This window comes from Panulirus ornatus, chromosome 65, assembly GCF_036320965.1.
Source record: "Panulirus ornatus isolate Po-2019 chromosome 65, ASM3632096v1, whole genome shotgun sequence".
Classification (NCBI taxonomy): domain Eukaryota; kingdom Metazoa; phylum Arthropoda; class Malacostraca; order Decapoda; family Palinuridae; genus Panulirus; species Panulirus ornatus.
The window spans coordinates 27,162,101-27,183,877 of NC_092288.1; the positions used below are offsets into that span (position 1 = coordinate 27,162,101).

At 42.2% G+C, this 21,777-nt stretch overlaps 1 protein-coding gene across 4 annotated transcripts in view; it reads right to left on the minus strand.

Moving 5' to 3' along the window:
* LOC139746536 (rho guanine nucleotide exchange factor 39-like) overlaps window positions 1-21,777 on the minus strand; it is a 131,647-nt gene that overhangs the window by 97,743 nt on the left and 12,127 nt on the right. For all 4 annotated transcript variants that reach the window (XM_071657866.1, XM_071657869.1, XM_071657867.1 and 1 more), the window contains 2 exons: window positions 20,593-20,814; window positions 18,912-19,098 (listed from right to left, as the gene is read on the minus strand). In XM_071657866.1, coding sequence (XP_071513967.1) covers window positions 18,912-19,098; window positions 20,593-20,814 — 409 coding nt within the window. The remainder of the gene's footprint in view (window positions 1-18,911; window positions 19,099-20,592; window positions 20,815-21,777) is intronic.

Below are 21,777 nucleotides of genomic sequence, written 5' to 3' on the forward strand. Positions count from 1 at the left end.
ATTATCTCGTGGAGGCGAAGGTGAAGATTTGTACAGGTTTTCAGAAAAGAAGAATGTTGGGGTGAAGAGAGTGGTGAGAGGAAGTGAGCTTGGAAAGGAGACTTGTGTGAGGAAGTACCATGAGAGACTGAGTCCAGAATGGAAAAAGGTGAGAGCAAATGACATAAGTGGAGTGGGGGAGGAACAGGATGTATTTAGGGAAGCAGTGAGGGCTTGTGCACAAGATGCTTGTGGCATGGGAAAGGTGGGACGTGGGCAGATTAGAAAGGTTAGTGAGTGGTGGGATGAAGAAGATTGTTAGTGAAGAAGAGAGAGGCGTTTGGACAATTTTTGCATGGGAAGTACTGCGAATGACTGGGATATACATAAAAGAAAGAAGCAAAAGATCAAGAGAAAGATGCAAGAGGTGAAAAAGAGGACAAATGAGAGTTGGGGTGAGAGAGTATCATTAAATTTTAGGGAGAATAAAAAGATGTTTTAAAAGGAAGTAATAAAGTGCATAAGACAAGAGAACAAATGGGAACATCAGTGAAGAGGCTAATGGGGAGGTAATAACAAGTAGTGGTGAAGTGAGAAGGAGATGGAGTGAGTATTTTGAAGGTTTGTTAAATGTGTTTGATGATAGAGTGGCAGATATAGGGGGTTTTGGTCAAGGTGGTGTGCAAAGTGGGAGGGTCTGGGAGAATGGTTTGGTAAACAGAGAAGAGGTAGTGAAACATTTGCGGAAGATAAAAGCCAGCATGGCGGCGGGTTTGGATGGTATTGCAGTGGAATTTGTTAAAGAAGTGGGCAACTGTGTTGTTGACTGTTTGTTAAGGATATTCAATGTATGTATAGTTCATGGTGAAGTGCCTGAGGATTGGTGGAATGCATGCATAGTGCCATTGTACAAAGGTAAAGTGTATAAAGGAGAGTGTTCAAATTACAGAGGTATAAGTCTGTTGAATATTCCTGGGAAATCATATGGGAGGGTATTGATTGTGAGGGTAAAGGGATGTATGAAGTATCAGATTGGGGAGGGGCAGTGTGGTTTCAGAAGTGGTAGAGGATGTGTGGATCAGGTCTTTGCTTTGAAGAATGTATGTGAGAAATACTTAGAAAAACAAATGGATTTGTATGTAGCATTTATGGATCTGGAGAAGGCATATGATAGAGTTGATAGAGATGCTTTGTGGTAGGTATTAAGAATATATGGTGTGGGATGTAAGTTGCTAAAAGCAGGTATTAAGAGTATATGGTGTGGGATGTAAGTTGCTAAAAGCAGGTATTAAGAGTATATAGTGTGGGATGTAAGTTGCTAAAAGCAATGAAAAGTTCTTATCAAGGATGTAAGGCATGTGTATGACTAGGAAGAGAGGAAAGTGATTGGTTCCTAGTGAATGGCGGTTTGTGGCAGGGGTGTGTGATGTCTCCATGGTTGTTCACTTTGTTTATGGATGGGGCTGTCAGGGAGGTGAATGCAAGAGTTTTGGAGAGATGGGCAAATATGCAGTCTGTTGTGGATGACAGGGCTTGGGAAGTGAGTCAGTTGTTGTTCACTGATAATACAGCACTGGTGGCTGATTCATGTGAGAACCTGCTGAAGTTGGTGACTGAGTTTGGTAAAGTATGCAAAAGAAGAAAGCTGAGAGTAAATGTGAATAAGAGCAAGGTTAATAGGTTCAGTAGGGTTGAGGAACAAGTCAATTGGGAATTAAGTTTGAATGGAGAAAAACAGGAGGAAGTGAAGTGTTATAGATATCTGGGAGTGGACTTAGCAGTGGATGGAACCATGGAAGCAGAAGTGAGTGACAGGGTTGGGGAGGGGGTAAAGGTTCTGGGAGCATTGAAGAATGTGTGGAAGGTGACAACATTATCTCGGAGAGCAAAAATGGGTATGTTTGAAGGAATAGTGGTTCCAACAATGTTATATGTTGCGAGGCATGGGCTATAGATAGGGTTGTGTGGAGGAGGGTGGATGTATTGGAAATGAAATGTTTGAGGACAGAATGTGGTGTGAGGTGGTTTAATCGATTAAGTAATGAAAGGGTAAGAAAGATGTGTGGTAATAAAAAGAATGTGGTTCAGAGAGCAGAAGAGGGTGTATTGAAATGGTTTGGTCACATGGAAAGAATGAGTGAGGAAAGATTGATAAAGAGGATTTATGTGTCAAAGGTGGAAGGAATGAGGAGAAATGAGAGACCAAATTGAAGGTGGAAGGATGGAGTGAAAAAGATTTTGAGCAATCGGGGCCTGAACATACAGGAGGGTGAAAGGTGTGCAAGGAATAGAGTGAATTGGAACAATGTGGTATACCAGAGTCAATGCACTGTCAATGGATTGAACCAGGGCATGTGAAGCGTCAGGGGTAAACCATGGAAAGTTTTTTGGGGCCTGGATGTGGAAAGGAAGCTGTGGTTTTGGTGCATGTGTATGTGGGTGGGTTGGTCTATTCTCTCATCTGTTTCCTTGCGCTATCTCTCAAAAGACGAGAGACAGTGACTAAATATAATAAATGAATAAATTAATACTATTTTTCATTATACTTAGTCACTGTCTCCTGCCTTCATCCATTCCCATCACCACCCCACCACACATGAAACAGCACCCACCTCCCCCATGCGCACGAGGTAGCGCTAGGAAAAGACAACAAAGGCCACATTCGTTCACACTCAGTCTCTAGCTGTCATGTGTAATGCACCAAAACCACAGTTTCCTTTCCACATCAAGGCCCCAGAAAACTTTCCACGGTTTACCCCAGACGCTTCATATGCCCTGGCTCAATTAATTGACAGCACGTTGACCCCAGCATACCAGATCGTTCCAATTCACTCTATTCCTTGCACACCCTTCACCCTCCCATATGTTCAGGCCCCAATTGCTCAAAATCTTTTTCACTCCATCCTTCCACCTCCAATTTGGTCTCCCACTTCCCCTAGTTCCCTCCACCACTGACACATATATATCCTCTTTGTAAATCTACCCCCACTCATTCTCTCCATGTGACCAAACCATTTCAAAACACCCTCTTCTGCTCTCTCAATCACACTTTTTTTATTACCACACATCTCTCTTACCCTTTCATTACTTACTCGATCAAACCACCTCACACCACATGTCCTCAAACATTTCATTTCAAACATATACACCCTCCTCCACACAACCTTATCTATAGCCCATGCCTCGCAACCATATAACATTATTGAAACCACTATTCCTTCAAACATACCCATTTTTCCTCTCCAAGATAACGTTCTTGCCTTCCACATACTCTTCAATGCTCCCAGAACCTTCGCCCCCTCCCCCACCCTGTGACTCACTTCCGTTTCCATGGTTCCATCCGCTGCTAAATCCACTCCCAGATATCTAAAACACTTCACTTCCTCCAGTTTTTCTCCATTCAAACTTTTTTTTTTTTTTTTTTTTTACTTTGTTGCTGTCTCCCGCGTTTGCGAGGTAGTGCAAGGAAACAGACGAAAGAAATGGCCCAACCCACCCCCATACACATGTATATACATACACGTCCACACATGCAAATATACATACCTACACAGCTTTCCATGGTTTACCCAAATGCTTCACATGCCCTGATTCAATCCACTGACAGCACATCAACCCGGTATACCACATCAATCCAATCCACTCTATTCCTTGCCCTCCTTTCACCCTCCTGCATGTTCAGGCCCCGATCACACAAAATCTTTTTCACTTCATCTTTCCACCTCCAATTTGGTCTCCCACTTCTCCTCGTTCCCTCCACCTCCGACACATATATCCTCTTGGTCAATCTTTCCTCACTCATTCTCTCCATGTGCCCAAACCATTTCAAAACACCCTCTTCTGCTCTCTCAACCACGCTCTTTTTATTTCCACACATCTCTCTTACCCTTACATTACTTACTCGATCAAACCACCTCACACCACACATTGTCCTCAAACATCTCATTTCCAGCACATCCACCCTCCTGCGCACAACTCTATCCATAGCCCATGCCTCGCAACCATACAACATTGTTGGAACCACTATTCCTTCAAACATACCAATTTTTGCTTTCCGAGATAATGTTCTCGACTTCCACACATTCCCAGGATTTTCGCCCCCTCCCCCACCCTATGATCCACTTCCACTTCCATGGTTCCATCTGCTGCCAGATCCACTCCCAGATATCTAAAACACTTCACTTCCTCCAGTTTTTCTCCATTCAAACTTACCTCCCAATTGACGACCCTCAACTCTACTGTACCTAATAACCTTGCTCTTATTCACATTTACTCTTAACTTTCTTCTTTCACACACTTTACCAAACTCAGTCACCAGCTTCTGCAGTTTCTCACATGAATCAGCCACCAGCGCTGTATCATCAGCGAACAACAACTGACTCACTACCCAAGCTCTCTCATCCACAACAGACTTCATACTTGCCCCTCTTTCTAAAACTCTTGCATTCACCTCCCTAACAACCCCATCCATAAACAAATTAAACAACCATGGAGACATTACACACCCCTGCCGCAAACCTACATTCACTGAGAACCAATCACTTTCCTCTCTTCCTACACGTACACATGCCTTACATCCTTGATAAAAACTTTTCACTGCTTCTAACAACTTGCCTCCCACACCATATATTCTTAATACCTTCCACAGAGCATCTCTATCAACTCTATCATATGCCTTCTCCACATCCATAAATGCTACATACAAATCCATTTGCTTTTCTAAGTATTTCTCACATACATTCTTCAAAGCAAACACCTGATCCACACATCCTCTACCACTTCTGAAACCACACTGCTCTTCCCCAATCTCATGCTCTGTACATGCCTTCACCCTCTCAATCAATTATTTTATATTTTATATTATACTTTGTTGCTGTCTCCCGCGTTTGCGAGGTAGCGCAAGGAAACAGACGAAAGAAATGGCCCAACCCACCCCCATACACATGTATATACATACGTCCACACACGCAAATATACATACCTACACAGCTTTCCATGGTTTACCCCAGACGCTTCACATGCGTTGATTCAATCCAATGACAGCACGTCAACCCCGGTATACCACATCGCTCCAATTCACTCTATTCTTTGCCCTCCTTTCACCCTCCTGCATGTTCAGGCCCCGATCACACAAAATCTTTTTCACTTCATCTTTCCACCTCCAATTTGGTCTCCCTCTTCTCCTCGTTCCCTCCACCTCCGACACATATATCCTCTTGGTCAATCTTTCCTCACTCATTCTCTCCATGTGCCCAAACCACTTCAAAACACCCTCTTCTGCTCTCTCAACCACGCTCTTTTTATTTCCACACATCTCTCTTACCCTTACGTTACTCACTCGATCAAACCACCTCACACCACACATTGTCCTCAAACATCTCATTTCCAGCACATCCATCCTCCTGCGCACAACTCTGTCCATAGCCCACGCCTCGCAACCATACAACATTGTTGGAACCACTATTCCTTCAAACATACCCATTTTTGCTTTCCGAGATAATGTTCTCGACTTCCACACATTCTTCAAGGCCCCCAGAATTTTCGCCCCCTCCCCCACCCTATGATCCACTTCCGCTTCCATGGTTCCATCCGCTGCCAGATCCACTCCCAGATATCTAAAACACTTCACTTCCTCCAGTTTTTCTCCATTCAAACTCACCTCCCAATTGACTTGACCCTCAACCCTACTGTACCTAATAACCTTGCTCTTATTCACATTTACTCTTAACTTTCTTCTTCCACACACTTTACCAAACTCAGTCACCAGCTTCTGCAGTTTCTCACATGAATCAGCCACCAGCGCTGTATCATCAGCGAACAACAACTGACTCACTTCCCAAGCTCTCTCATCCCCAACAGACTTCATACTTGCCCCTCTTTCCAAAACTCTTGCATTTACCTCCCTAACAACCCCATCCATAAAGAAATTAAACAACCATGGAGACATCACACACCCCTGCCGCAAACCTACATTCACTGAGAACCAATCACTTTCCTCTCTTCCTACACGTACACATGCCTTACATCCTCGATAAAAACTTTTCACTGCTTCTAACAACTTTCCTCCCACACCATATATTCTTAATACCTTCCACAGAGCATCTCTATCAACTCTATCATATGCCTTCTCCAGATCCATAAATGCTACATACAAATCCATTTGCTTTTCTAAGTATTTCTCACATACATTCTTCAAAGCAAACACCTGATCCACACATCCTCTACCACTTCTGAAACCACACTGCTCTTCCCCGATCTGATGCTCTGTACATGCCTTCACCCTCTTAATCAATACCCTCCCATATAATTTACCAGGAATACTCAACAAACTTATACCTCTGTAATTTGAGCACTCACTCTTATCCCTTGAGAGTTTCCCATTTCTAAAATGGGAAACTCTCAATCAATACCCTCCCATATAATTCACCAGGAATACTCAACAAACTTATACCTCTGAAATTTGAGCACTCACTCTTATCCCCTTTGCCTTTGTACAATGGCACTATGCACGCATTCCGCCAATCCTCAGGCACCTCACCATGAGTCATACATACATTAAATAACCTTACCAACCAGTCAATAATACAGTCACCCCCTTTTTTAATAAATTCCACTGCAATACCATCCAAACCTGCTGCCTTGCCAGCTTTCATCTTCCGCAAAGCTTTTACTACCTCTTCTCTGTTTACTAAATCATTTTCCCTAACCCTCTCACTTTGCACACCACCTCGACCAAAACACCCTATATCTGCCACTCTATCATCAAACACATTCAACAAACCTTCAAAATACTCACTCCATCTCCTTCTCACATCACCACTACTTGTTATCACCTCCCCATTTGCGCCCTTCACTGAAGTTCCCATTTGCTCCCTTGTCTTACGCACTTTATTTACCTCCTTCCAGAACATCTTTTTATTCTCCCTAAAATTTAATGATACTCTCTCACCCCAACTCTCATTTGCCCTCTTTTTCACCTCTTGCACCTTTCTCTTGACCTCCTGTCTCTTTCTTTTATACACCTCCCACTCAATTGCATTTTTTCCCAGCAAAAATCGTCCAAATGCCTCTCTCTTCTCTTTCACTAATAATCTTACTTCTTCATCCCACCACTCACTACCCTTTCTAATCAACCCACCTCCCACTCTTCTCATGCCACAAGCATCTTTTGCGCAATCCATCACTGATTCCCTAAATACATCCAATTCCTCCCCCACTCCCCTTACTTCCATTGTTCTCACCTTTTTCCATTCTGTACTCAGTCTCTCCTGGTACTTCCTCACACAAGTCTCCTTCCCAAGCTCACTTACTCTCACCACCCTCTTCACCCCAACATTCACTCTTCTTTTCTGAAAACCCATACAAATCTTCACCTTAGCCTCCACAAGATAATGATCAGACATCCCTCCAGTTGCACCTCTCAGCACATTAACATCCAAAAGTCTCTCTTTCGCGTGCCTGTCAATTAACACGTAATACAATAACGCTCTCTGGCCATCTCTCCTACTTACATACGTATACTTATGTATATCTCGCTTTTTAAACCAGGTATTCCCAATCACCAGTCCTTTTTCAGCACATAAATCTACAAGCTCTTCACCATTTCCATTTACAACACTGAACACCCCATGTATACCAATTATTCCCTCAACTGCCACATGACTCACCTTTGCATTCAAATCACCCATCACTATAACCCGGTCTCGTGCATCAAAACCACTAACACACTCATTCAGCTGCTCCCAAAAGACTTGCCTCTCATGATCTTTCTTCTCATGCCCAGGTGCATATGCACCAATAATCACCCATCTCTCTCCATCAACTTTCAGTTTTACCCATATTAATCGAGAATTTACTTTCTTACATTCTATCACATACTCCCACAACTCCTGTTTCAGGAGTACTGCTACTCCTTCCCTTGCTCTTGTCCTCTCACTAACCCCTGACTTTACTTCCAAGACATTCCCAAACCACTCTTCCCCTTTACCCTTGAGCTTCGCTTCACTCAGAGCCAAAACATCCAGGTTCCTTTCCTCAAACATACTACCTATCTCTCCTTTTTTCACATCTTGGTTACATCCACACACATTTAGACACCCCAGTCTGAGCCTTCGAGGAGGATGACCACTCCCTGCGTGACTCCTTCTTCTGTTTCCCATTTTAGAAAGTAAAAAAAAAAAAAAAAAAAAAAAAAAAAAAAAAAACGAGGGGAGGATTTCTGGCCCCCCGCTCCCGTCCCCTCTAGTCGCCTTCTACGACACGTGAGGAATGCGTGTCGTAGATGGCAAACTTACCTCCCAATTAACTTGTCCCTTAACCCTACTGAACCTAATTACCTTGCTCTTATTCACATTTACTCTCAGCTTTCTTCTTTCAAACTTTACCAAACTCAGTCACCAACTTCTGTAGTTTCTCACACAAATCAGCCACCAGCGCTGTATCATCGGCGAACAACTGCCTCATTTCCTAAGCTCTCTCATCCACAACAGACTGCATACTTCCCCTTTTCTCCAAAACTCTAGCATTCACCTCCCTAACAACCCCATCCATAAACAAATTAAACAGCCACGGAGACATCACGCACCCCTGCCACAAACTGACATTAACTGGGAACCAATCACTTTCCTCCCTTCCTACTCATACACATACATTACATCCTTGATGAAAACTTTTCACTGCTTCTAGCAACTTACCTCCCACACCACATACTCTTAATACCTTCCACAAAGTATCTCTATCAACTCTATCATATGCCTTCTCCAAGTCCATAAGTGCTACATACAAATCCATCTGTTTTTCTAAGTGTTTCTCACATACATTCTTCAAAGCAAACACCTGATCCACACATCCTCTACCACATCTAAAGCCACACTGTTCTTCCCCAGTCTGATGCTCTGTACCTTTCTTTACCCTCTCAATCAATACCCTCCCATATAATTTCCCAGGAATACTCAACAAACATATTCCTCTGTAATTTGAACAATCACCTTTATCCCCTATGCCTTTGTACAATGGCACTATGCATGCATTCCACAAATCCTCAGGCACTTCCCCAGAAACCATACATAAAGTGAATATCCTCACCAACCAGTCAACAACACAATCACCCTATTTTTAATAAATACCACTGCAATACCATCCAAACCCACCGCCTTGCCAGCTTTCATCTTCTGCAATGCTTTCACTACCTCTTCTCTGTTTACCAAACCATTCTCCCTGACCCTTTCACTTCGCACACCACCTCAACCAAAACACCTCATATCTGCCACTCTATCATCAAACACATTCATCAAACCTTAAAAATGCTTGCTCCGTCTCCTCACTTCACCACTACTTGTCATTACCTTCCCATTAACCCCCTCCACCAGTGTTCCCATTCGTTCTCTTGTCTTACGTACTTTATTTACCTCCTTCCAAAACATCTTTTTATTCTCCCTAAAATTTGATGATACTCTCTCACCCCAACTCTCATTTGCCCTCTTTTTCACCACTTGCACCTTTCTCTTGACCTCCTGCCTCTTTCTTTTATACATCTCCCAGTCATTTGCACTAGTTCCCTGCAAAAACTGTCAAATGCCTCTCTCTTCTCTTTCACTAACAATCTTACTTCTTCATCCCACTACTCACTACCCTTTCTAATCTGCCCACCTCCCACCTTTCTCATTCCACAAGCATCTTTTACGCAAGCCATCACTGCTTCCTTAAATAAATCCCATTCCTCCCCCACTCGCCCTGCATTATTTTCTCTCAACGTTTTCCATTCTGCACTCAATCTCTCCTGGTATTTCCTCACACAAGTCTCCTTTCCAAGTTCACTTTCTTTCACCACTCTCTTCACCCCAACATTCTCTCTTCTTTTCTGAAAACCTCTACAAATCTTCACCTCCACAAGATAATGATCAGACATCCCTCTACTTGCCCCTCTCAGTACATTAACATCCAAAAGTCTCTCTTTCACATGCCTATCAATTAACACGTAATCCAATAACACTCTCTGGTCATCTCTCCTACTTACATACATATACTTATGTATGTCTCTCTTTTTAAACCAGGTATTCCCAATCACCAGTCCTTTTTCAGCACACAAATCTACAAGCTCTTCACCATTTCCATTTACAACACGGAACACCCCATCTACACCATTTATTTCCTAAACTGCCACATTACTCACCTTTGCATTCAAATCACCCATCTATATAACCCGGTCTCATGCATCAAAGCTGCAAACACACTCACTCAGCTGCTTCCAAAACACTTGCCTCTCATGATCTTTCTTCTCATGACCAGGTGCATAGGCACCAATAATCACCCATCTCTCCCCTCCACTTTCAGTTTTACCCATATCAATCTAGAGTTTACTTTCTTACACTATCACATACTCCCACAACTCCTGCTTCAGGAGTAGTGCTACTCCTTCCTTTGCTCTTGTCCTCTCACCATAAATAGATAAATAAGTAATTTTACATATGGAATGGGGAGGAGGTCTAAGAAGATATTGTTATACCTACAAAAGACATTAACAAAATACTAAAGGATGTTCATCAATACCAGGATCATGGTCCTAATGAAATTCCACAACATTCCTAAGATGTCAAACCTTAAAAATACTCACTCCATCTCCTCACTTCATCACTACTTGTTATTACCTCACCTTTTGCCCCCTTCACAAATGTTCCCATCTGTTCTCTTGTCTTTCTTTTTCTTTCAAGCCATTCGCCATTTCCCGCGTTAGCGAGGTAGCGCCAAGAACAGAGGACTGGGCCTTTTTTGGAATATCCTCACCTAGCCCCCTCTGTTCCTTCCCTTGGAGAAAAAAAAAAAAAAAAAAAAAAAAAAAAAAAAAACGAGAGGGGAGGATTTCCAGCCCCCCGCTCCCTCCCCTTTTAGTCGCCTTCTACGACACGCAGGGAATATTTACCTCCTTCCAAAATATCTTTTTATTCTCCCTAAAATTTAATGATACTGTCTCACCCCAACTCTCATTTGCCCTCTTTTTCACCTCTTGCACCTTTCTCTTGACCTTCTGCCACTTTCTTTTATATATCTCCAGTCATTTGCACTACTTCCCTGAAAAATTGTCTGAACGCCTCTCTCTTCTCTTTCACTAACAACCTTACTTCATCCCACCGCTCACTACCCTTTCTAATCTGCCCACCTCCCACCTCTCTCATGCCATATGCATCTCTTGTGCAAACTATCACTGCTTCCCTAAATACATCCCATTCTTCCCCCACTCCCCTCACGTCAATTGCTTTCACCTTTTGCCATTCTACACTCAATCTCTCCTGGTGCTTCCTCACACAAGTCTCCTTTCCAAGCTCACATACTCTCATCACTCTCTTCACCCAACATACTCTCCTCTTTTTTGAAAACCTTTTTTTTTTAAAAATCTTTACCTTCGCCTCCACAAGATAGTGATCAGGCACCCCTCCAACTGCCCCTCTCAGAACATTAACATCCAAAAGTCTCTCTTTTACACGCCTGCCAATTAACACGTAATCCAATAACGCCCTTTGACAATCTTTTCCTACACACATATGTACACTAATCTCTCTTTTTAAACCAGGTATTCCCAATCACCAGTCCTTTTCAACACACAAATCTACAAGCTCTTCACCATTTCCATTCACACCACTGAACACCCCATCTACACCAATTATACCCTCAACTGCCACATTACTCACCTTAGCATTCAAATCATCTATCACGATAGCCCGGTCTCGTGCATCAAAGCTGCTAACACACTCACTCAGCTGCTCCCAAAACACTTGCCTCTCATGATCTTTCTTCTCATGACCAGGTGCATAGGCACCAATAATCACCCATCTCTCTCCATCCACTTTCAGTTTTACCCATATCAATCTATAATGTATTTTCTTACACTCTATCACATACGCCCACAACTCCTGCTTCAGGCAAAGTGCTACTCCTTCCTTTGCTCTTGTCCTCTCACCAACCCCTGACTTTACCCCCAAGACATTCCTAAACTACTCTTCCTCTTTACCTTTGAGCTTCGTTTCACTCAGAGCCAAAACATCCAGGTTCCTTTCCTCAAACATACTACCTATCTCTCCTTTCTTCTCATCTTGGTTACATCCACACACATTCAGACTCCCAAGTCTGAGCCTTCAAGGGGGATGAGCACTCCCCACTTGACTCCTTCATCTGCTTCCCCTTTTAGAATAATAAATACCAGGACGGGGGTTTCCAGCCCCCACTTCCGCCACCTTTAGTTGCCTTCTACGACAAGCGGGGAATACGTGGAAAGTATTCTTTCTCCCCTATCCCGAGGGAGATGGAGTGAGTATTTTGAAGGTTTCTTGAATGTGTTTGATGATAGAGGAGTAGATATTGGGTGTTTTGGTTGGGGTGGTGTGCGAAGTGAGAGGGTCAGGGAGAATGGTTTGGTGAACAGAGAAGAGGTAGTGAAAGCTTTGCAGAAGATGAAAGCCACCCAGGCGGTGGGTTCAGATGGTACTGCAGTGGAATGTATTATAAAAGGGAGTGGTGTTGACTGGTTGGTAATGATATTCAATGTATGTATGGTTCATGGTGAAGTGCCTGAGGATTAGCAGAATGCATGCATAGTGCCACTGTACAAAGGCAAAGGGGATAAAGGCGAGTGTTCAAATTACACAGGCATAAGTTTATTGAGTATTCCTGGGAAATTATATGGGAGAGTATTGAATGACAGGGTAAAGGCATGTACAGAGCATCAGTTTGGGAAGAACAGTGTGGTCTTAGATGTGGCAGAGGTTGCATGGATCAGGTGTTTGCTTTGAAAAATGTATGTGAGTAATACTTAGAAAAACAGATGGATTTGTATGTAGCATTCATGGATCTGGAGAAGGCATATGATAGGGTTGATAGAGATGCTTTGTGGAAGGTTTTAAGAGTATAAGGTGTGGGAGGTATGTTGTTAGAGGCAGTGAAAACGTTTTTACCAAGAATGTAAGGCATATGTACGAGTAAGAAGAGAGGAAAGTGATTGGTTCCCAGTGAATTTTGGTTTGCAGCCATGAGGGTCCCCATGGTTGTTTAATTTGTTTACGGATGGGGTGGTTAGGGAAGTGAAGGCAAGAGGTTTGGAGAGAGGGGCAAGTATGCAGTCTGTTGTGGACGAGAGGGCTTGGGAAGTGGGTTAGTTGTTGTTCGCTGATGATATAGCACTGATGGTTGATTCTGGTGAGAAACTGCAGAGGTTGGCGACTGAGTTTGGTAAAGTGTGTGAAAGGAGAAAGTTGAGAGTAAATGTGAATAAGAGCAAGGTTATTAGATTCAGTAGGGTTGACGGGCAAGTTAACTGGGAGGTAAGTTTGAATGGAGAAAGCCTGGAAGTGAAGTGTTTTAGAAATCTGGGAGTGGACTTAGCAGCAGATAGAACCATGGAAGCGGAAGTGAGTCACATAGTGGCAGACGGGGCAAAAGTTCTGGGAGCGTTGAAGAATGTGTGGAAGACGAGAACATTAACTCGTACAGAAAAAATGGGTATGTTTGAAGGAATAGTGGTTTCAACAATGTTATATGGTTGCAAGGCATGGGTTATAGATAGGGTTGTGCGGAGGAGGGTGGATGTGTTGGAAATGAAATGTTTCAGGACAATATGTGGAGTGAGGTGGTTTGATTTAGTAAGTAATGAAAGGGTAAGAGAGAGATATGTGGAAATAAAAAGTGTGGTTGAGAAAGCAGAAGGTGTATTGAAATGGTTTGGACACAAATACAGAATGAGTGAGAAAAGATTGACAGAGGATATATGTGTCAGAGGTGGAGGAAAGAAGAAGTGGGGGACCAAATTGGAGGTGGAAGGATGGAGTGAAAAAGATTTTGAGTGATCGGGGCCAGAACATACAGGAGGGTGAAAAGCATGCAAAGAATAGAGTGAATTGGAACAATGTGGTATACCGGAGTTAAGGTGTTGCAAATGGATTGAACCAGGCCATGTGAAGCATCTGGGGTAAATCATGGAAAGTTTTGTGGGCCTGGAAGTGGAAAGGGAGCTGTGGTTTTGGTGCATTACACAAGAGCTAGAGACTGAGTGTGAATGAATGTGGCAATTTTTTGTCTTTTCCTGGCACTACCTTGCTGGGGAGGGGTGCTATTTCATGTGTGGTGAGGTGGCAATGGGAATGGATGAAGGTAGTAAGTATGAATAGTACACTTGTGTATATGTATATATCTGTGTATGTGTATGTATATGTTGAAATGAATATGTATGTATATTTGAGTGTATGGGCATTTATGTTTATACATGTGTACATGTATATACATCACCACTACAAGTAGTGGTGATGTGAGAAGGAGATGGAGTGAGTATTTTGAAGGTCTGTTGAATGTGTTTGATGATAGAGTGGCAGATATAGGGTGTTTTGGTCGAGGTGGTGCGCAAAGTGAGAGGGTTAGGGAAAATGATTTGGTAAACAGAGAAGAGGTAGTAAAAGCTTTGCGGAAGATGAAAGCCGGCAAGGCAGCAGGTTTGGATGGTATTGCAGTGGAATTTATAAAAAATGGGGTGACTGTATTGTTGACTGGTTGGTAAGGTTATTTAATGTATGTATGATTCATGGTGAGGTGCCTGAGGATTGGCGGAATGTTTGCATAGTGCCATCGTACAAAGGCAAAGGGGATAAGAGTGAGTGCTCAAATTACAGAGATATAAGTTTGTTGAGTATTCCTGGTAAATTATATGGGAAGGTATTGATTGAGAGGGTGAAGGCATGTAGAGAGCATCAGATTGGGGAAGAGCAGTGTGGTTTCAGAAGTGGTAGAGGATGTGTGGATCAGGTGTTTGCTTTGAAGAATGTATGTGAGAAATACTTAGAAAAGCAAATGGATTTGTATGTAGCATTTATGGATCTGGAGAAGGCATATGATAGAGTTAATATAGATGCTCTGTGGAAGGTATTAAGAATATGTGGTGTGGGAGGCAAGTTGTTTGAAGCAGTGAAAAGTTTTTATCGAGGATGTAAGGCATGTGTACGTGTAGGAAGGGAGGAAAGTGATTGGTTTTTAGTGAATGTAGGTTTGTGGCAGGGGTGTGTCATGTCTCCATGGTTGTTTAATTTGTTTATGGATGGGGTTGTTAGGGAGGTGAATGCAAGAGTTTTGGAAAGAGGGGCAAGTATGAAGTCTGTTGTGGATGAGAGAGCTTGGGAAGTGAATCAGTTGTTGTTCGTTGATGATACAGTGCTGGTGGCTGATTCATGTGAGAAACTGCAGAAGCTGGTGACTGAGTTTGGTAAAGTGTGTGAAAGAAGAAAGTTAAGAGTAAATGTGAATAAGAGCAAGGTAATAATATTAGGTACAGTAGGGTTGAGGGTCAAGTCAATTGGGAGGTAAGTTTGAATGGAGAAAAACTGGAGGAAGTAAAGTGTTTTAGATATCTGGGAGTGGATTTGGCAGAGGATGGAACCATGGAAGCGGAAGTGAATCATAGGGTGGGGGAGGGGGCAAAAATCCTGGGAGCCTTGAAAAATGTTTGGAAGTCGAGAACATTATCTCAGAAAGCAAAAATGGGTATGTTTTAAGGAATAGTGGTTCCAACAATGTTGTATGGTTGCAAGGCGTGGGCTATGGAGAGAGTTGTGCACAGGAGGGTGGATGTGCTGGAAATGAGATGGTTGAGGACAATATGTGGTGTGAGGTGGTTTGATCGAGTAAGTAATGTAAGGGTAAGAGAGATGTGTGGAAATAAAAAGAGTGTGGTTGAGAGAGTAGAAGAGGGTGTTTTGAAATGGTATGGTCACATGGAGAGAATTAGTGAGGAAAGATTGACAAAGAGGATATATGCGTCAGAGGTGGAGGGAACGAGGAGAAGTGGGAGACCAAATTGGAGGTGGAAAGATGGAGAGAAAAAGATTTTGAGTGATCAGGGCTTGAACATGCAGGAGGGTGAAAGGTGTGCAAGGAATAGAGTGAACTGGAACGATGTGGTATACCGGGGTCGACGTGCTGTCAATGGATTGAACCAGGGCATGTGAAGCGTCTGGGGTAAACCATGGAAAGTTCTGTGGGGCCTGGATGTGGAAAGGGAGCTGTGGTTTCAGTGCATTGTTACATGACAGCTAGAGACTGAGTGTGATTGAATGGGGCCTTTGTTGTCTTTTCCTAGCGCTACCTCGCACACATGAGGGGGGAGGGGGTTGTTTATTCCATGTGTGGCGAGGTGGCGATGGGAATGAATAAAGGCAGACAGTATGAATTATGTACATGTGTATTTATGTATATGTCTGTGTGTGTATATATATGTGCACACTGAGATGTATAGGTATGTATATTTGCGTGTGTGGACGTGTATTTATATACATGTGTATGTGGGTGGGTTGGGCCATTCTTTTGTCTGTTTCCTTGCACTACCTCGCTAACGCGGGAGACAGTGACAAAGCAAAATACAATACAATACATGTTTACATGGGTGGGTTGGGCCATTCTTCATCTGTTTCCTTGTGCTATCTCGCTGATGCAGGAGATGACGATTAAGTATAATAATAAAAATATGTACGTGTATGGGCATTTACATATATATATGTTTATATGAGAGGTTGGGCCATTTTTCGTCTGTTTCCTTGTGCTACATCGCAGATGCGGGAAACATACAATCTCTCGTCTTACATAACACTTGACAACACTTAACTCACACAGCTTATTCCTCATGACCAGATTTTCCAGTGATGAGCACTATGTGCTAGCCCTACCTTTTGGCAAAATGTTAAGATCAATAAACAGAAGTAAAGAGTAGGAACACCTAAGCAGTAGTATTAGGTAGAAACACTGGGTAGAAGTAGAATGTAGGAACATAAGGCAGAAGCATTACGTAGAAGTAGTCAGTAGGAACATTAGATAGGAGCCTCTGCAAACACTGTGCTAGACTTGCTCTATGCCAGTGGCCTGTTGAGAAGCAGCACTAGAGTTCATTAGTTATAGAGAGACTATTGCCACAGCCTCCCTCAAGGGGGAGTTCCAGTTGAGAACAGGCATCAGAGATACATACAGATAAATATATACACTTGAGAAACCTCTTGAAATACTGTTCAAGAAGTCACTGGAGAAAGGCAAAGTGCCTAAAGAGGAAAAAAGTGGCAAATATCATACCCATACTTATAAAAGAAGACCAGGAAAATGCACTGAACTACATATCAGTTCCTTAATAAGTGTGGTCTATAAAGTACTGGAAATGATTATCAAATAACATTCTGCAGAGAAGTCACATTAGTGAAAGACAACATGGTTCTAGGGAAGGAATGTCATTAGTAATGAACCTGTTAGATATCTATGAAAGAGTGAGCTCAGTATTGGACAAAAGAGAAGACTGAACTGCCAGAAAGCTTTTGACACTATGCTGCATGAGAGGCTAATTAAGAATTCATATCCCCAGGCAGAATTAAAGGAATTACTTCTTCAATGGACAGAAGACTATAAAAGTGGAAAAGAAAAAGGGAGCCATGTCAGAGAAGCCTTCTCAAAATGGATTGATGTCACAGTAGAGCACCAAAGGGTTTTTGTTCTTTTCTTTTTTAATGTTGAAGGCTCCAGTCATGAACAAAAGTTAACATCAAGGCCAGGCCTTAATTGAAATATAGAATTATCAAACACAAAAAGAAAAGGGAAAGTATTTACAAATTTTGGTAGGCATGAAAGACCTGTCTTTTACAAATTTTGGAGGACATGAAAGACCTGTCTTTTGAAACATACCTGGTTATAGTTATTGGGAAAGACATGAGAAGGTAGAGAATTCCAAAGCTTCAACATGTTGGGAAAGAAGCAGGAATCAAAACAGCCCACCCTTGAGTTGGCGATGGCCATGCAGTAATCATCTAACACAGCACCATGCCGAGTATTGCATGGTCTAGCTTGTGGTGGGGGTACACAAGCAGAAAGTATTAACTGCTATCTGAAGCACACAGAAGATTGTATGAAGTCAAAAGGACACCTTTAAAGACTCCATTGTTGATCTTATACATTATTGATGAAATTCAAACTGAGCATATGTAAAGTAATGAAGGTGGGTCACACTTAAGAATGGCCTCAATAAGAATATCATCTAGCAGGAAATAAGTTGCTGAAATACATGAGAGAAAGATTTGGGAGTTGACATTATATCCAACCTGTCACCAAAGTCTCACATTAGAAAAATAGTTATGGAAACCAACTGCCTGCTAGCAAACCTGCTGCCTCTCCTTGTCCATTAACCTCTGCCGGTCACTTGGTACACCTTTTGCATCACCTAGCACCTCATCCATCAGCCCCTTGCCATTACCTCTTCATGTAACACTACCAATGGCCAGCAATGATAAAATGAATGACCTTGCACCACCCCCGACTACATGTGACCAGATGTAGACCATCACCATGAGACTATTTGTCTACTTCTGTTGCATGTCATTAAAAGTTCTGATGAAAAAAATCCTTATTGTAGTGTAATATCATTAGCATATACAACCATCTTATTAGAACCTGAGTAGCAATGGAGTTGAAGAAAGTCCAGTGTATACATTAAAGCATCCCTCTTGTTTATATTCAACCTATAGTTTGCTTATGCAAATATTTTCAAGGCCACATCCCTGGCACAAGATTAGGGTTCTCTATACTCTTCTTTTTGGTATGTGTTTGATGCATGTTAGATCTGTATATGTAGTCATCTCACAAATGTGAGGGGATTCCTAGAGCAAAGCTGATAGTTCACTGTTTATTTTTTGCAATGCTTATATGTTTAATGATGGAACTGAATTTTCTTAATGCTACCTCACACTATAATGTGGTAGTGCTTAAACTTCTATCCTTGTCTACATTTCCAATCTAATGAAGCACACAATGCAACTGTTTCTACGGAAATACACAATATGGTGCAGCACAACTGAATAAGTATAATGTGTTATTAATGAGTGTGAGACTCTGTTATAAACCTACTAGACACATTTAAGAATGCTGAGACTTACTTGCAATGCTACTATGATGTGGATGTTCAGTTGGGGTGTATCTCAGTAGCTCACTCAGCAAAAGGCGGTACCTTGGGACACGTTGTACTGGAGTGATAAGCAAGGAGGGCAGTTTGGCTTGAACCTCTGGCCGGGATTCTGTTCCCATAAGCCATGACCCAAATCTGTTACTGCGCCTCTCCCAGTCCTGTCATGACAGTTAATATATCATCTTCATATTGCTGACAAAAATAAAAAATGCTATGCCGAAGTAAAATGGGTAAAATGAATAAGATTTTTATTCTATCTACATCTTTGAGGCCTGTTCCCTACAGGAACTCCTATCAAGGGGAAGGCTTCAGCAAAAGTCTCCACTCATCCCTGTCCTTATATGCCTCCCTCACATACATCATTCCATGCATTTCTCCATCATTTCTTTCCCTCCATTGCTCTTCCACTCGATTTCCCCATGTCACAAGTGGTCTTCCTCTGACACGAACCCCTTTTATTGTACTGTCATACGCTTTCCTTGTAAACTACCAGTCTTACATTCTTTCTGTATGCCTATCCTCCTAAAAGTATTATGTTGCACCCACTCTAACGATATGCAATTCATTCCCTTTGCATTCCCTACCATATCAGATCTCTCACACACCCAATCATTTCTCTTATTCTATCTAATCATACCAAATTCTCCGCTCATATAGCTCATTTCTAAAGCCTGGATTCTTGATCTCTATGGCTCATTCAATGTCCATATTTCAACTGCATAAGTAAGGGTCAGAAGGACTATGCTATCCCTTAACCCTTTCTTCATTTCCATATGTACACCTTTACCCTTCATTATTCCATTAAAGGACCAAATGAGTACTGCTCTCTCCCTTGTTTCCCCTTCCATCTCACCAAACTTATTCACAATACCTCTTAAATGCTTAAATTCTGTCAGTTCGTCAAGTCTTTCTTCCACATATCTATGACACAGTTTAGTACATTTTCTTCTCTCCCTCTATAGGTTGTTTCTTTCAAACACCATTACTTTACTTTTACTGGCACCTGCCTTTAATCGCCTACACTTACACATTTCAAAAAACACATTTACATCCTTCTGCAACTCCTCTTCACTCTCATCAAACAACACTATCATCTACAAACAGGTTTGTTGCTTGCCACCATATTTCACCACCAAACTCCATCTCTGCATCCCCTTTCCCTAGTTTTGCTATAAGTGTCTATGTGCAGAAAGTGCAGGGCAACTGAGCAGGAAATGCTTGATGTCTTCTTATGGTATCTGCATCGTGGGCAAGAAGGGTCTTCAGATGTGCTAAAATCATGTTTCTTGTGTTGTAATAATGGGTGATGTCCAGAGTAGGGAAGTGTGACTCATGTTTGCCTGGGACGTGTACTTTTCAATGGGTGTATGTGTGGTGGTTGGAGTTTAAGACTGTGTTGGGAGTTCAATGCTTGACATATCAAGAGATTGCATAAATATTCTACCAACAAGCATCTTTACCTTAATTCCTTTCATATAAAACATAATTTTCTAATAGCACTGATTACAACAGTCCAAATTCAGAACCTGCAGGTCATGGATAAAATGATAATTCGTATCAGAGAACATAAAAGTACAATTCAACCCTGCTGAAGTTTAAGCATTCACCTGTTAACATGTTCAACAGTTCAACAGAAAAAAATAAGCACTTACCAGTAAAAGATTGATGGCTTGTTGATAGTTCTTTGCATAAGAAGAGTACAATTTTAAAAATGGGGCAAAGTGCAGAAAGGCAGTGCCAACATTTTTGTTTTCTGATAAGAGGGCCTTGTAAAGCTCCTCATTCATACGTTGCAGGGCAGCAAGTTCACCAAATATGATTGTATGAACATGTTTTGGCAGAAGACCTTTCTCCATACAAGGCCTGACAAAGAACTGAAACAAAGATTGCAGTGGTAAGAGATCTAGCAAAGTTCTAAAATAATCTTTTCAAATATATATTTTTTTTCATACATGACTGATGTTTCCCATGTTAGTAAGGCACCACCAGGAAACAGATGAAGAAAGACACATCTACTCACATACACATACATATATACAAATATGCACATACACATACATTTACATACACCTACATTTTTTTTTTTTTTTTTATACTCTGTCGCTGTCTCCCGCGTTTGCGAGGTAGCGCAAGGAAACAGACGAAAGAAATGGCCCAACCCCCCCCATACACATGTATATACATACGTCCACACACGCAAATATACATACCTACACAGCTTTCCATGGTTTACCCCAGACGCTTCACATGCCTTGATTCAATCCACTGACAGCACGTCAACCCCGGTATACATCGCTCCAATTCACTCTATTCCTTGCCCTCCTTTCACCCTCCTGCATGTTCAGGCCCCGATCACACAAAATCTTTTTCACTCCATCTTTCCACCTCCAATTTGGTCTCCCTCTTCTCCTCGTTCCCTCCACCTCCGACACATACATCCTCTTGGTCAATCTTTCCTCACTCATTCTCTCCATGTGCCCAAACCACTTCAAAACACCCTCTTCTGCTCTCTCAACCACGCTCTTTTTATTTCCACACATCTCTCTTACCCTTACGTTACTCACTCGATCAAACCACCTCACACCACACATTGTCCTCAAACATCTCATTTCCAGCACATCCATCCTCCTGCGCACAACTCTATCCATAGCCCACGCCTCGCAACCATACAACATTGTTGGAACCACTATTCCTTCAAACATACCCATTTTTGCTTTCCGAGATAATGTTCTCGACTTCCACACATTCTTCAAGGCCCCCAGAATTTTCGCCCCCTCCCCCACCCTATGATCCACTTCCGCTTCCATGGTTCCATCCGCTGCCAGATCCACTCCCAG